Source organism: Lampris incognitus, chromosome 18 (assembly GCF_029633865.1).
Source record: "Lampris incognitus isolate fLamInc1 chromosome 18, fLamInc1.hap2, whole genome shotgun sequence".
Lineage (NCBI taxonomy): Eukaryota > Metazoa > Chordata > Actinopteri > Lampriformes > Lampridae > Lampris > Lampris incognitus.
The window spans coordinates 20,615,708-20,631,543 of record NC_079228.1 but is presented as its reverse complement, the minus strand read 5'-3'; the positions used below and the strand labels follow the sequence as shown (position 1 = coordinate 20,631,543).

General features: G+C 43.9%; 1 protein-coding gene across 1 annotated transcript; it reads right to left on the bottom strand.

The window, feature by feature from the left end:
- Positions 1–7,783: 7,783 nt before the first annotated feature.
- On the bottom strand, positions 7,784–15,585 carry sem1 (SEM1 26S proteasome subunit). The gene is made up of 3 exons (XM_056298743.1): positions 15,436–15,585; positions 14,802–14,895; positions 7,784–7,986 (listed from the first exon to the last, which is right to left on the bottom strand). Exons 1-3 carry the CDS (start codon positions 15,509–15,511, stop codon positions 7,944–7,946), a joined length of 213 nt encoding a protein of 70 aa, XP_056154718.1. The 5' UTR covers positions 15,512–15,585; the 3' UTR covers positions 7,784–7,943.
- Between the last annotated feature and the right edge of the window lie 251 nt (positions 15,586–15,836).

The window sequence follows — 15,836 nt, the reverse complement described above, 5'->3', positions numbered from 1 at the left end:
ACAGTGCATCCTGGTGCCACCACTTCCCCAGGTAAATGGCACACACATACAGAGCCATCCACGTGGTCTAAAAGAAAATGGGACTCATCGGACCAGATGACCTTCTTCGACTGCTCCATGGTCCAGTTCCAAGGGTCACGTGCCCACTGTGGGCGCTTTTGATGGTGGACAGGGGTCATCATGAGCTCTCTGACTGACCGGTCTGCGGCTATGCAGCCCCATATGCAGCAAGATGTGATGCACACTGTGTTGTGACACATTCCTCCCATAACCATCCTTAAAAGTTTTCTGTGACTTGTGCCACAGTAGACCTTCTGTCATTTCAGACCAGATGAGATAGCCTTCATTGCCCTCACGCATCATTGAGCCTTGGGTGCCCAACAACCTGTCACCGGTTTGTGGTTTGTCCCTCCTCAGATCACTCACCCCTGCTGACCGGGAGCACCCCACAAGCCTTGCCGTTTCAGAGATGCTCTGACCCAGTCGTCTGGCCATAACAATTTGGGCCTTGTCAAAATCGCTCAGATCTTTACTCTTGCCCATTTCTCCTGCATCCAACACGTTGACTACGGGAACTGGTTGTTTGTTTACCATCTAATCTATCCAGACCTTGACATATGACGCCCTTGTTTGGGGGATGATCAACATTATTCAGTTCACCTGTGCGTGGTCATAATGTTTTGGCTCATCCGTGTACTACTGCTGTGAACCTCACCACAAAGTGAGGCGGTTGAGTGTTCAGTTGCATACATTGAAAATGGCTTCATTGTTTTTCAGGAGATGAATTTGCTCGGCGACATTTTTTCGTGTCCATCTGAAAAGGGTTTTTATCGCCTGAATTGTTGGGAGGCATTCTGTGGGTTTCCTGTTGTAAATTGTTTGCTACCACAACATATGTACAATAATGACACAATGACATGCTGTCAGAAATGTAGGCAGTCGCCCACATACATGAGTGACTTGATTCAGCTGAAAAGAACGACCGGCCACACACTGATCTCTAACAGGTCATCGCTGCTCGGGCTGAAGGTGTACCAGCAGCAAACTGCCTTACGTGGAAGTGCATGAGAGAGCTCGTTGATTGGTTAATTATAATTATCAGATGCCCGATAATTCACCAGAGATGATAATAACATCAAGAGTACCTAATTGCTCTGGTGGGGGAAAAAATACATACACAAAAAAAACCAGCTACTCTGGTGTCTAATTTGCTGCCCCACACACCCCATTAATTTCTCTCCCTTCACTGTCCAATGCTTTTAAGTGCAGCAGGACAGGTGGGCAACTGTTATGGTGTGTTCAAATATGGGGTAAGTATATAAGTAAAGTCTATTTAGTAGAGCACCTTTCACAGAGCCAGGTCACAACGTGCTTCACAAAAGTAAAATTGTTAAAAGATAAGACCATAAAAACAGTAAAACAATAAGCAACAAAATACCTTAAAAACACACAAAATGCCTACCAACATGGGGATTGCCGGTTCGAATCCCTGTGTTATCTCCGGCTTGGTCGGGCATCCTTAGAGACGCCGTGTCTGCGGGTGGGAAGCCGGATGTGGTTATGTGTCCTGGCCGCTGCACTAGCGCCTCCTTTGGTTGATCGGGGCATCTGTTCGAGGGGGAGGGGGGAACTGGGGGGAATAGCGTGATCCTCCCACGCGCTATGTCCCCCTGGTGAAACTCCTCACTGTCAGGTGAAAAGAAGCGGCTGGCGACTCCACATGTATCGGAGGTGGCATGTGGTAGTCTGCAGCCCTCCCTGGATCAGCAGAGGGGGTGGACCAGCGACTGGGACGGCTCGGAAGAGTGGGGTAACTGGCCGGATGCAATTGGGGAGAAAAAGGGGGAAAAAAACCCGCACGCACACACATACACACACACAAAATTATAAACACTAGACAGCACAAGGCCAGACAAAGTTTGAATAAATGAGTCTTCAGCTGCTTTTTAAAGGCGTCAACAGAGACCACAGATTGTATGTTTGCAGGAAGAGCGTTCCACATTGTCGGAGCCACAGCTTCAAATACGCCATCACCTTTTGTTTTCTTTCAGTCGAGAGCGAGGGACAACCAGTAAGCCCTGGTCAGAAAACCGTAAGCGACCTACTGGTGATTTAAGGATGGAGCAGCTCACAGATGTACACACGTGCCTGACCATGCAGGGCTCTATATATGAAAATGAGAACCTTGAAATGAATCCTAAACTTGATGGGAAGCCGATGTGAGTGGTGCTGCTGGACCTGGTCAGCAGCCTTGCAGCAGCGCTCAGGCCCATTTGCAGACGGTCCAGGGGTGACTTCCTAAGGCAGGTGAAAAGGGAATTGCAGCAGTCTTGCCGGGACGATATAATAGCATGAATAATCATCTCTAGCTCAGGTTGTGACAGACCTGAGTTTGGCAGTGTTTCTTGAATGGAAGAGACATAGAATAGAAGACACCTTCTTTGTCATTTTTACATACATACAATGAAATTCACTCTCTGCATTTGACCCATCCTAGCTGTGTAGCTAGGAGCAGTGAGCAGCCGCCATGCAGCACCCAGGAACCAATTCCAGTTATTTCTTCCTATATTGCCTTGGTCAGGGACACAGACAGGAGTATCAACCCTAACATACATGCCTTTTTGATGGTGGGAGGAAACCGGAGTGCCCGGAGGAAATCCACAAAGACACGGGGAGAGCATGCAAACGCCACACAGAAAGGACCCAGGACAGCCTGGGGTTCGAACCCAGGACCTTCTTGCTGTGAGGCAACAGTGCTAACCACTGGCCACCATACTGCCCTTAGTGTGTGGGATTTAATATGTTGATGGAAGTACAATGCCTGACCAAAAATAACACCAAGATGTCTAAGATTAGACTGTACAGCTGAAGAAAGGGAGCAAATACACCGAGCAACCTTGGAAGCTATGGTTGGTGGTCCAGTGGGGGTGTAGAAAGAGTAGAGATTGAAAACAAACTCACCTAATTGCCGGGTGTCATGGGTTGTACGGGGGTGACGCTGCGGGTGGTGTTGTTGTAATATAGACGTCATGCTTAAAACAATGGCGCCGTCTTCGGTGGGGCCATTCGGCTTTGGCTGCACACCGCTAGGCTTAATGACAGTGTCAGGATGAGTCACACTGGAAGCTGGTTCGCTGTACATTAGAAAAACCAATAACACCGCCTATTATCCCCCCTTTCGTGTCGGTATAAGTACCATCCTAATGGCTCAAATGAGACTCTCTGGGTCAGACAGTTTTGAAATGTTTCCATGACTTGTTTTATCTGCAGCATGTCACAGCGCAGGGATTGTTTTGTGGCCTGGAGAGGTTGCATGACTGCTTAGGGATAAACCAAGAACAGCTAAGTTTGACTTTCAATGCTACATCTTCAAGGGCCCCTATCTCACCTTACAACCAGTTTACAGATGGCAATGATGTATCTTTAGACTGATACTACTGTGTCCTCCATCCCTCTGAAACACTGTGTGTGCTCTACGCGAAATCGTACATTTATCCATCAAAAGACCAACGAGCAGGGGAATGTCATGAACTTCACTGTGGCAACAGGGAACCCATAATGCACCCTGACATCAAACTGAAGTCTGTGTTTTCATAGTGACTCAACTACTAGGCATGGCGTTAAACTGAAACATACTCGTCTGCTTCGTCCCGTGTGCCAACATGTCAAATCGGGTTGAGATCTGGACAGACTTAAGTGACGGTGAAGCCGACAGCGTGACTCCATAAGGTCTGAGCTGCCCAGTGTCATGTTCACATGCCCATGAAGAGTCTATTCCCAAATTCAACTCAACCGTGATGGGCCTGATGGCAAAGCAGCTGAGGGATGGCACGTTAACTGGAGTCTAGGAAGGAATAGTTGGTTGCATGTGTGAAAAGGCAGGGTGAGATGTGGTTGTTTTCAGCACCATTCAGTTCGACCCACTACAATGAAATTTCAGGGTCACACTTTGAGGCTGGATGCCCAGTCTGTTGTGGCAGTGAAGACTTCGGTCAGGTTTTTTGTACATAAATAAAGTAATAACGCAGGGTTTAAGATTAAACGAAGTGGAGTCCGATTTGAGTTGGATGTATGTGCATCATCTTCAGAAGCCAGAATCCATAAGAGGGATTGAAGGAGAAGTGAAAAGCACCGAGGACGTCAGAGGGTCATTTTTATCAGAATGAAAGCACCTCAAAAGAGAAATTGGTCCACTTCATCCCGACTAGTTAAACACGGTAGTTAAGATACAAGAGACCTAGGAAGCGGTAGGCCTCCTCTGTCGATGATGGTTGTCCAATAAGAGGCCGCGGATAGGGCCCTCGGGCCTTTTGACGGGACACTCACCAGTGTCCTCAGGGGCTGTTTCATCCCCCCCACCCCCACAATCAACAGGCAACCCTTTGTCACATGAAGAAAAGAGGGGGAAGGGGGTCTGAAGGGGGCGATCCTTGTTATTATTTTCTAAAGTAATTACACCTTATTATGTGTGTTTACTTTGGTTGGGGAGGGGGGCAATGCAGGTGTGGTCCGTTCAGCAATGGGGGGCAGTGATGGGTCTCGCTGGTATGCACACCCCTGGTCCTCCCTTCTTTCTTTCTCTCTCGCTCTCCTCCCCATCTTTATTCGAGGTTTTTGGGGGTTGTAGTAGTAGTATTGTAGCCCCACCACTAATTTCAACCCTACAAAAGAAACGTGCAATTAGAGCTATTATTGCAGCAGCTGCACGCTCCCTAGCTGCACGACGACGGCCCCTTGTCTTCTCACTGGCTCGGCGGCGGTGAGGAGAGCAGATAGAGGGAGAGAGAGAGGAAGAAAAAGAGAGAGAAAGAAAGGCCTGCCGCAGTGGCAAAAGAGCTTGAGTGGTCACAGTAGCGTGCAATGTCTGCGGGAAGAGGAGGAAAATATAGCCTTGGAGGCTGGTGTGTCTCTTCGGTGTCAACACGGTGGGGGGGGGGGGGCTCTCGCCCACAGCCTCGCAGACCCTCAGAACAATGGCTCTGCCATCTCCTAACATGACGTGTCACGAAGCAGCCCTCTCCACACTTCCAGTGGCTGTGATCTGTTGCGTCGACTATATGTAGGTCATGGAGAGGTGTTATCGAGTAAGGAATGCTTTTCCGAGGCCAAGGCCGGCCTGCAAAAGACACTAAGTTAGTCAAGACTTGTTTGAATGTAAACCAGCAAATGTGTGACTGCTAATCATGGCGTACTCTAGAGAATGTTGATGCTGATTTCACCCGGAGCAAGACAAGCTTATTAGGAAGAGGAAAAATAACCCGAAAGTGACAGCATTACCCCAAGAACTCACAGCATTCTTCAGGGGGTGACACGGCTCAGGAGGTAGAGTGGGTTGTCTAGTAATTGCAATGTTGCTGGTTTGATCCCCGGCTCCTGCAGAGAGCGTGTTGAAGTGTCCTTGAGCAAAACACTGTACCCTTAACTGCTCCTGATGAGCAGGGTGGCACCTTGCATGGCAGCCTCCGCCATCAGTGTATGAACGTGTATGCATGAATGTGGGGCATACACTGTAAAGCGTTTTGAGTGATCGGTAGACTAGAAAAGCACTATATAAATACAGTCCATTTACCATTTCAGAAGAAGAAAAAAATCAAAAACGTACTCCAGTGATCTAAAAAAGACATTTGTCCACCAAAAGGAGAGCGCTATTCAAGTTGGTCCTATTGAAAAGGTTGTATTCATGATAACCCAATCAATATCCTCCACACTGAACTTATGTCCATGTCAAGGTGGATCATGTGGGTCACAAAGGGACCACAAAAGCATTTACGCAAATTGGAGTAGTGATAAAGAAGGATAAAAGTGAAGGGTAATGTAAAGAAACTGAAAAGCCCGATGTTCTGCGCAGGGTTGAGGATTGGAGTGGTGGGGGGGCTATCGTGGCGTCAGACACAAGGGACCAATCTTACGCTCTCAGCACAAACAAAATGGCCGTGGGCCCTCCTCAGTTGCTCTCACTTACCGATTCTCTCACTCAGTTGACTTTCCAGAATAATCATCTGGCCCTGGGCACTTAGTTTCAAGGGCACATGCAGATCTCTGTATCTAAGGCGGTGCTATGTTCGGTTGATAGACAGCTGACAATCAGCCTTTGTTGTTTCCTGTGTTCAATAAATACAGCCGGCAACAAAAACTGTGTTTGCCTTCACTGGTAAACTGTACAAACGATCAGTCACGGCAGTCGGTAAATTGTCATTCATGTACAATCTGAGCCGTATACTCAAGAGAGCTGCTGGGCTGTGATATGCAGTTGATTGTTGGGGATAATAACAAGTAGTAAACAGGGAATTTGTATTTCCCCTGGAGTACAGTAGACCTTCTGTCAGATTTCTGGTCCACACTAATAATACAGCTTCCAAGATTGTCAGAGCACCTCCAGCTGCCAACGCCGAGCTTTGAACAGTTGGCAGAACAAGCAGATTTTTCTCTTTTATGTTCCAGTCACCAATTCATAATGTGAGGGTCTTTGAAGTGCAGACCGAGTCCTCCCAATGCTCTCAGATTATACGTATATACTGCACACACACACATATATATATATACTACACACACATATATATATAGCTAGTACCAGTGTTCATCCAGAGGCAGAGGATGGATGACATTTCCTGGATGAAAGAGGCTCTTGCAGCCTGAGTCTTACTGGCATCCATTTCACCTCATTAGGACCCTGGGACTCAGAGTCGACAAAACGCTGAGAGAAATCATTTTGCCGGGGGAGTGTGGCTGGACTAAATTGGCCTCTGGTTCAGTGCGAGGGCTCCCACTGTGCCAGCGGAAGAGCAGGGCCTGGTTGGCAGTAGGGGCAGGCCCAGGCAGGGCAGGCTAGGAGGCCCCATGCTGGGACCCCCTCCCTGCCTTTGACAAACACGGCAGTGGATAATCTCTCCTTCAGGGACTCAGGCCAACACTGTGGGGCTTATAGGGAAGGGGGCTGTTATATAGCACAGTGCAGAGGAACTGCCTCTGTGTGAGTGTGTATATATGTGCGTGTATATACTATGTCATGTTGTACTTGCACAAAAAATGTCTTGTGCAAATTTGTGTAAATTGCCAACTTGCATGGTTTGTGTTTATATCCCTGGCACATAATCATATAGGGAGAGGGGGAGGCAGCCATAAATGGGTATGATAATTCAGTAACATCACGTTAGAAAGAAGAGGGGGAAAAAATCTATGGAGTACTTTTGGCTTGAGTAATGTGCAAAATTCACATAGTCTAAAGCAGATGTGGAGTGTGCCACAGGGTAGTAATTAGCCATCCATTACAGGTAAGTTAAGTGTTGCATAGGTGGAAACACCACAAAGGAGATCAATGGCCCTAAACAACTGATTTAAAGACTTTATCCTCAAACTGTCTTCCTCCAACCCAAACGAAATGTTTGAAAACGAGTTTACTTTTGTGCATTTCTGAATTTTTATATTTCATCTGATGTTCAGAGGTTCTGTGGATGTAGAGCAACCCTAGGTCAAGGTGAAACTGAAGGGAACATGTGAATATAAATCTGGCCAATGACAGCACTCAATGTATGGTTGTGACGAGGGCAACTAGGAATCACTAAGCATTAGGACCGACTTGATAATTATAGTGAGATTTCAATAAAACAGTAACAAAATTCATTTATACCTGGCTCTTAAGAATATCCCGAATGGCATACTCAAGATTACTCTTGAACTGGGGATAATCACACAAAAGGAACAACTAAACAAAGAAAATGCTCATACAGTTACTTCATTTAAACAAATGTAATGTGCCAATAAAAACCATCAGCCAAACTCAGCATTTTCTTCAAACAATTTAATTGTGTCCATATCTCTTACAAAAAGAAGCAAATTAAGAACATCCATGCTCCGTCTGCCAGGCATGGAAAAGCTAGCCAACAACATTCAAATGTGAATGTCCATTTCCAACATCAACCAGTATCGAAGAACCTTCTGAGCCGCTATGACGTCTCCATCTTGTAACCATGTTTTTCCAGCTCCGCTCTGCAGGGAGGGAAAAGAAAATAGGATCAAGTCAGCAGGGATGATTACAGGTGGGCAGTCAGGGAATAAGTACCCTCTACTATTGATTAAGAGAACCATTAGCGAATATTTTATTATATATATATATATATATATATATACATAGAGCCAAATGCATGCAGCTATAGATTTGATGATTATACTTGCACAGTGGCTATGCACTTTAACAACAATGTTGTTTTCTACAAATTACTTAATGGCATGGCTATCCCAACTGGTGTGAATAAAACAATGATACTCCCTTGTCTGTTATTGATTATTCAGTGGGTATTATTGCAAACAGAGTAAAGACTTTTGGAGCACAACAGCAGCTGTGATGCTGACTGATGTGTAATAAATACAACGTGCAGCTCAGCAACACACAACTCTGTTACCGAGGACTGTCAGTTTTGGAAATTAGGCTGCGTTGTTCCCGTTTTCATTATGCAGGTTGTCAAAGGCACATTTTCAGATATAGGAAAAGAATAAAGCTCTGATGAATCCGTGCAAAATGGTAACCAAATGGAATGGAAAATTGGACTGAACAACTGCTTTGGTTATTTAGGAAGGACAAGACCATAGTTGTTCAGATTGTGTGGCCTTCTAGAGCACATTATGTCAAGCACACAAAGGATTTCAACCAGGGTGTTTTGAGTCCCAGACGAACTTTTAAGATCAGAAGGAAATCGGCACACAGCTGTCATCTACAGTTGTATGAGGTGGACAAAGACTCTTGCGATCCCATCTTTAACTAATCTGGGACTCCTGCGAGAACATGAGCTTGGTTTGACTTTATCTTAAATCCCTTGTTTTGGGGCGTCCGGGTGGCGTGGCGGTCAATTCTGCTGCCTACCAACACAGTGATCACCAGTTCGAATTCCCGTGTTACCGCCGGCTTGGTTGGGCGTCCCTACTGACACAATTGGCTGTGTCTGCAGGTGGGAAGCCGGATGTGGGCATGTGTCCTGGTCGCTGCACTAGCACCTCCTCTGGTCGGTTGAGGAAACTGGGGGGAATAGCGTGATTCTCCCACGCACTACGTCCCCCTGGCGAAACTCCTCACTGTCAGGTGAAAAGAAGTGGCTGGCGACTCCACATGTATCCGAAGAGGCATGTGGTAGTCTGTAGCCCCCCCACCCCACCCTGGATCGGCAGAGGGGGTGGAGCAGCAACCGGGACAGCTCAGAAGAACGGGGTAACTGGCCAAGTACAATTGGGGAGAAAAGGGGGGAAAAGTTTTCAAAAAAAAAAAAGAACAATCCTTTGTTTTGGATCATGCGTGTGCTATGCAACAACTGTAGACTGTATGGCGATGACGCATCTTCCCATAGGGAAGTTTCAACAGCCAGTCCTACAATGTGCGATCCCTGTGATTATCCATCCTTCCTAAACGAAAAGTATGTGGAGAGGCTAGCATAGAAAGGAAGTCGGTAAATATACGAGACTCTGTGTTACTAGGATTTTGAAACTCCTTTGGTGTATGCTTGTCATTACATGTCAAAGAAACTCTTTCACTGTATTCAAATGGAGCAAATCATATGCATTAAGAGGAAATTTATTTCTATTTTAAGAGTAGAAAAAATATGCGGAAAAAATCCTTTCATACTGAAATCACAGGGTTTAGGAAAATAATGCTATAATTATCCTACAAAAAGAATATTGTCATGACCATCCTCAAAACCATATTCAAAAGACAGCTATGTAGAGATTTTGATCAGTACTGATATTGACATTTGCAAGCACGTCAACAAACTTGTTTCTGACTCATGATTTTAGTGTACACTATCCTTTCAACTGAAGTGATGGTACTAATGACATTGATCCATGTCTAAATTGATGATACTGCCCTTTAAGGCATTACTCTGCTAAGCACAGACTTGTGCCGACCTGGACAAATAATGCAGATGGCCTGTAAATGGCACCTGTCAGAAGGTGTGCTTGCACATTAAGAGTATCAAAAACCTATTTTCTTAAGACAAAAATAAACCTGGTCTGAAACATAAGATTTAATTTCTATGTACACTACGTGGCATGCAGATGAGGGGCTAAGAAATAATGCTAAAATAGTTTTTTTTTTAGGATGCAAAGTACCTCATGAACCTGGCTTCGAGTTACAAACTTGAGCTCACTCAAGTTAAGCTGTACCATCTGCTGCACAGCTAAATATATGCAACTGACCACTTGCAACTGATTTTCTCAGACTACAAACAAGGTGTAGCAGCCGTTGCCATAGATGTACCATCAGCTCAGCAGTAAACAGTTACCACTAGGGTTGGGCAATATGTCAAATTTTTTCTACCGGCCAGTCAGCCCAACAATCAGCGATTGCCAATATATAATTGATATAAAACCAACTGGCCTCTTTACTATGAGGGAGACGCTCTCAATATACCACTGTTAAAAATTTTGACCGAGTAGGACAAACACTGGTGCCACAGCAAACACCCTCCTACTCAAGCAGGAACAAGGATTGAAACGTGACGACAATGTGCCGTGCTTCTGTAGGACAGGTAATCCAACTCTACGATCAATAATACAGTATAACAGTGTTTCCATATAGTTTGATGTAATTTATAATATATTAGATTGTCTATGGTCAGAGGATGCCATTTTTACAAAGGTACAGTTTAGTAGTGAGCTGATGGCACACAAGCTATTTTATCAGTATTTCTTAGGGAGGGACAGATCAGAGAAATCCCAGATTTCAGCTTTAATACAACAGGTTCACAGAGGGCTACCATTATGTCATGTTAGGGTATGAATTTGGAAGGCTACAGTGTGCACATCTTACCATATCTACTTTATAACTGTGTCTCACTACTCCGCCAGGCCTGTTAAAAGTGCATCTCGTTTTCCTTTGCACATATCCGGCAATTCTGTGTTTTCCTTATCATGTATCGGCAGACTATAACCTTTATGTTTTGACTGACATTAGTTGTTTAGGTTTGAGCAAGTTCTGTTTGAGGATCTTTAGAGATCATAATTTTTCCCCCATCATATAATAAAGTCACTAAGACAGGGTTCAAAAAGTTGGTTGACTCAAGGATTTTTCTACACAACATCCCATACCAACCAGTGGAAGCACGTGCTGCGTTTGCATGCTCCCGTTTCTAGGTTCAAAAGCCATGGATAGGACTTGTCACACACGCCACTGCTTTTTCTAAGAAAGAATAAAAATATCTTTAACTACAATTTCTTGATACTCCTTCATTTATTGCAGAAATCTAAAGGCACAGAGCTGCTTTTTATATATTCCTAACAATCATGTAACTGAGATTTTAATTAATTAGCCAAAACTGCTTTATTATTTGTTCTGATAGACTTGTGAGAGAGACACTAGGATGTATTTGAGAATGACAAGAAGCAGTAAAAAACAAAATACATTATTAGTTGCAGATACAGCTGCAATGCTCTGACAGGGTTCCCTAAACACATGCACTCTCATTTCAGCACATGGTCTTATACTGACATTTGTGTGTCAAAATAACTTTTAAAAGGCAAACCATCTGTGTAGATCAATTCAGCATTTACAAAATTAACATTGACAGCTAACTAGCCGTTAATCTAAACATAGGAAGTCGCAGATCCCCTCAACTGGATGTAAGGAGCCACTGAAAATAAGTACTGAGGTGCATAACAAATGAAATAAACAACTGCAATAAACAAGGGGTTTTGTTATTTCTTTTGTCCAGTCAAGACTGCAGCCAAACACAGCTGGGTTTTGTCCATTACTCACTTTTATCCAATGGAACTGCAATAAAGATGATCATTTTTTTCTTTTACTACTGTCTTTTATCAACTGTTCAACAGGATGTTTTTATTGTGGTTTTAATGTCCCATTTTTCCATAGTTTTCTATTCAACCATACTTATTTCAGCTGTTTCGTTGCAATCACTTCCATAATGTGGCACTAGAGTTGTTCCGATCCTGCCTAAAATGCCGGATCTGGTATCAGTGAGTATGCGAGTCTATGCATCGATCCAATATCACGTTATTTATTAGCCACAAAAGAGGACCCTGCAACGTCCCATACGTCTGTATGCAACTTAACAGATTTTTGTACTGCACAAGTTGCCAATATCCATAAAGGGCAAGCGACTTGTGTAACTTCAAGCACAAACTTACATTTGTCCTTTGCGTATCTGTTGGGTGACAGGGGAAATACGCTAGATTGAACGTGGCAAAAACAAATCAATTTTAAAGTAGTTTCGCCCGGATAAAACGGCGTTTTCCCCAGAAAGCAATTCTTCTTCGCCGCTCTAAAACAGTAGTCTACACAGCAAGTTGCACTGTGTTGCCATCAGCGGTATAAAAACCAGGAAAGTAAAATTCCAAACCGTGTCTTTGCTCCACCCATGTTACTAAACCAGCTGATTTCCTTAACTAGTTTCCCCTACCTAGTTGACTAGAATCTGCTGGTGTAGTACGTGGGTGGAGCAAATAAACAGTTCCGACATTCTCTTTCTGGACCTGGTTTTTACACCTCTGGTTGCCACTGGCAACTACCGTTTTAAGAGCGCTGAAGAAGAATTGGTTTCCAGTGCTATACAGAGTTCTGCCTGCCCGCCAAGAATCACATGCACCTCGCACGAGCGCGATTTTTAAAGCAAAATACTGTTTGAAAACAAAATGACATAATCGTCTTTGTCAGGTTTGTCTATAATTTTTGAGTCATCAATGTGGTGACCCCTAACAGCAGCAGCTAAAAGTAGTAGTAGCAGTAGTAGAATGTCTTATTAGACTCAGTAGTAGTATGTAGCATTTCCTTGATACGATTGGTCTGAAATTCAATGTTTTTTAAGCATAGGATTTCAGATAATTATACTAAAATGAGGTTTTTATATACAGAAAAATGAATGTGGGGTGACAAAGTCACGGTAAAAGTCGGTCAAATAAAGTATGTGCTGCTAAAACCATTTGACTCCTATCAAACTTTGATTTGAAGTCATTACTGAGTTTTAAGGGGTCCATGCATTATTTGGCAGAACTGATTATTGCTGTCGAGTAATGCATCCCCTATTATTTCAGCTTAGGTCATTATGAAATGTATGAAATTCACACTGCCAAGCCTGAACAGCCCAAAATATGTGCTGGTAAATCCATTTGATTCATAGATCTCCAGAAATAAATTTACAGTCTGGACGCATTATTTGGCAGAGGTGTATCCCACGAGGTGCATGCACTTCTCAGCGGGCAGGCAGAACTCGGCATTTAGTGTAATGTTAAATGTCTTACTTTACTAAATTGTGGCTGCACTTTGATTTTTTTTTAAAAGGAATTGTTATTCATTCTTAGATTTATTTAGTTTTTAAGTTACTGTTGCACTACTGTTTTATACTGTTGCTTCTTGTTGCTTCTTCTTCTTTCGGCTTGTTCCCCGTTTCTCAGGGATCATCACAGATTTTACGGTTTCCATCGGTACCCTGTGAGGGCACAGCACCAATGGCAGCCATTGTTAAGCTGGGCCTTGACTGATCCGGTGTGGAACCTTGACCGATTCGGTATGGTCTCGTCAATCCGCATAATGATTTGGCAAAGTTTTACGTTGGATGTCCTTCCTGACACAACCACTAACCCTATGGATGGGGGCACAGGTAAAGTGCTGGAGGCCATCCCAGTATTCATGAACTTGCGCCCATGCCTGTCGCCGTTTTAAACAGTCACATGCCTGTGACTGTTTTACACTGTTACTGTATTATTTAAAATGTCAAATGTCTTATTTTCCTTAAATTGTGAAGAGGTTTTCTTTTTTAAAGGAATTACTTATTAGATTTATTTATTTATGTTCTTTTTCAGTTATGACTGACTGTCAAACAAGATAATAAAAGAAGGTTCTTGTAGTTTTTGGATGTGTTTTTGTCTTTGTGTTGTACTGCTGTGGGCTGGGGGAAACGACATTTCCTTTCATTTCATATATGCAAGTACATGAAGTGAAATGACAAATAAAGTGTTCCTGATTTCTGACATTCATTCACTGTATGTGTTTGTTCATATTTTACAAAGGGTTTAACCTGAGCAACGAAAAAAAAACAAATGAACAGGTCGCACACGCAGGGCTCCAATTTTCACCATTTATTGCAACAGCACTGTAACGTTTTGAGCACCACTGCTCTTCAGATTCATCTTTTCATTGTTCGCTCATTTTCAGCCCAGCACCTGCCCTTTTTTGGTTTGGATGTGCATGTACACTCCTACTTTGTATAAACCTGAGCCATTCCTGCTTTGTATTAACCTGAGCCAGGCCACACAATGACAGCCACTTTATTTTTGTCATTGTACAGGTTACAACAAAATGTATTCTCCGCATTTAATCCATTACTTTGTATAGAAGCAGTGGGCAGCTGCAGCGCCCGGGGACCAACTCCAGCTCGTCTCTCCATTGCCTTGGTCAGGGGCACAGGCAGGATGAGCACTAACTCCAACATGATAGCAATCATCAAATTCATACAGGGTTTTATATATATAAAAATTTTAACGCACAGTATGAGATCTGTACGCGGCCGATATGCAAGTTCAGGTATCGGAATCGGAAAGGAAAACTGGAACGGAAAATTTCTATAAGGCGCACAAGTGACAGAGATGGGGGGGGGGGCAGTGACAAAGAAGCCCGGAATGCTTCCTTATCTAAATTTAAATGTAAGGGACCGAAGCTTGCAATGTGCTGCACAATAAATCAGACCACTAGCGCCGTGTCCTATTACTATACAATGACAAAGTGCCAAATAAGCAGTACTTGGGTCGTTTGTAGTCAAGTGTGGCTTGTTCCATGAACCTGACCACTAGTATTTTTGGTTTACCTGAGCTGATTTGAGAAGTCATCCTCTACATTATCGTCATCCCAGTTATCTTCCCACACATGGGCATCCTCGTCTTCGTCCAGACCTGTCCAATCTGCGAATACATCATGACCAGTTATATCACAACCAAAGAGATGCAACGTTCACGTTCAGCAGCTAATCTTCAAACTACGTTTATGTATACCTGCAACTGACTAGCCGGCTGGGGGTAAAACACGGTTAGCCTGCGCGTCTAACAATTGCAGGCTAGCGTGCTGATAGCATCCCTATGGTCTTGATGACGATTGAACTTCGGCTAACATTAGCTTAGCATAGCTGGACTTTGGGTGCATGATCGGCAGTGTTAAAGTTATAGTCACGCAATAAACGCTGTGCAACAAAACCCAAGGTTTCTTCTTATTCTGTAATTTCTTTTTGTTCGAGAGCTTCACTCCGTCGCTAATGTGAATAAATTAACAGCGAGACGTAGCGTGTTTACTAGCAAGTCGGCTAACGACTGCGTAGCTAGGCTAGCTGAGTCACTGCAGCTAACCCCGGCTTTGCACTTGCTACAGTTATCGGGTTTTTTCTTTTTCGAAACTGGTGAGAAAAAAAATCACGGAAATATGTCGAAATATACTATTATGTCATATACCCTCGGCTGGAAATTCTTCAAACTCGTCATCTTCCTCTAATAATCCCAAATCCACGGTGTGTTTCTTCTCCGTCATGTTGGCTGTCGCCGTTTAGTTGCCGTAAACGCTTGTGGGTCACGGAGCAAAGGCTCACGGGATATCCAGCTGGTTTGAAGGATGACTACTTTCGTAACAAAACTCAACCCATCGGGAGAAAAACTAGTCCTGATTCGACGACGCTGCCACACAACAGAGGAAATAATTCATTTTAATCAATACAGTCCGAAAACAACTTTATTTCTTGTGTGCATGGCATCGTCGTCTTCGCATGTCAGCAGTGGGCACATTTCCTAAATCACGGTTCATGTGGTTCCAGATGGAATAACTTGGAAAAAAAATCGAAAGACTTGTACACACTTAA

Coding starts and splice junctions, on each gene's coding strand:
- sem1 (XM_056298743.1), bottom strand. CDS start 15,511: ATGACGGAGAAGAAACACACCGTGGATTTGGGATTATTAGAGGAAGAT. Junction 14,896..15,435: donor TGAAGAATTTCCAGCCGAGG/GTATATGACATA, acceptor ATGTATTCGCAG/ATTGGACAGGTCTGGACGAA. Junction 7,987..14,801: donor GACTTCTCAAATCAGCTCAG/GTAAACCAAAAA, acceptor CCCTCCCTGCAG/AGCGGAGCTGGAAAAACATG.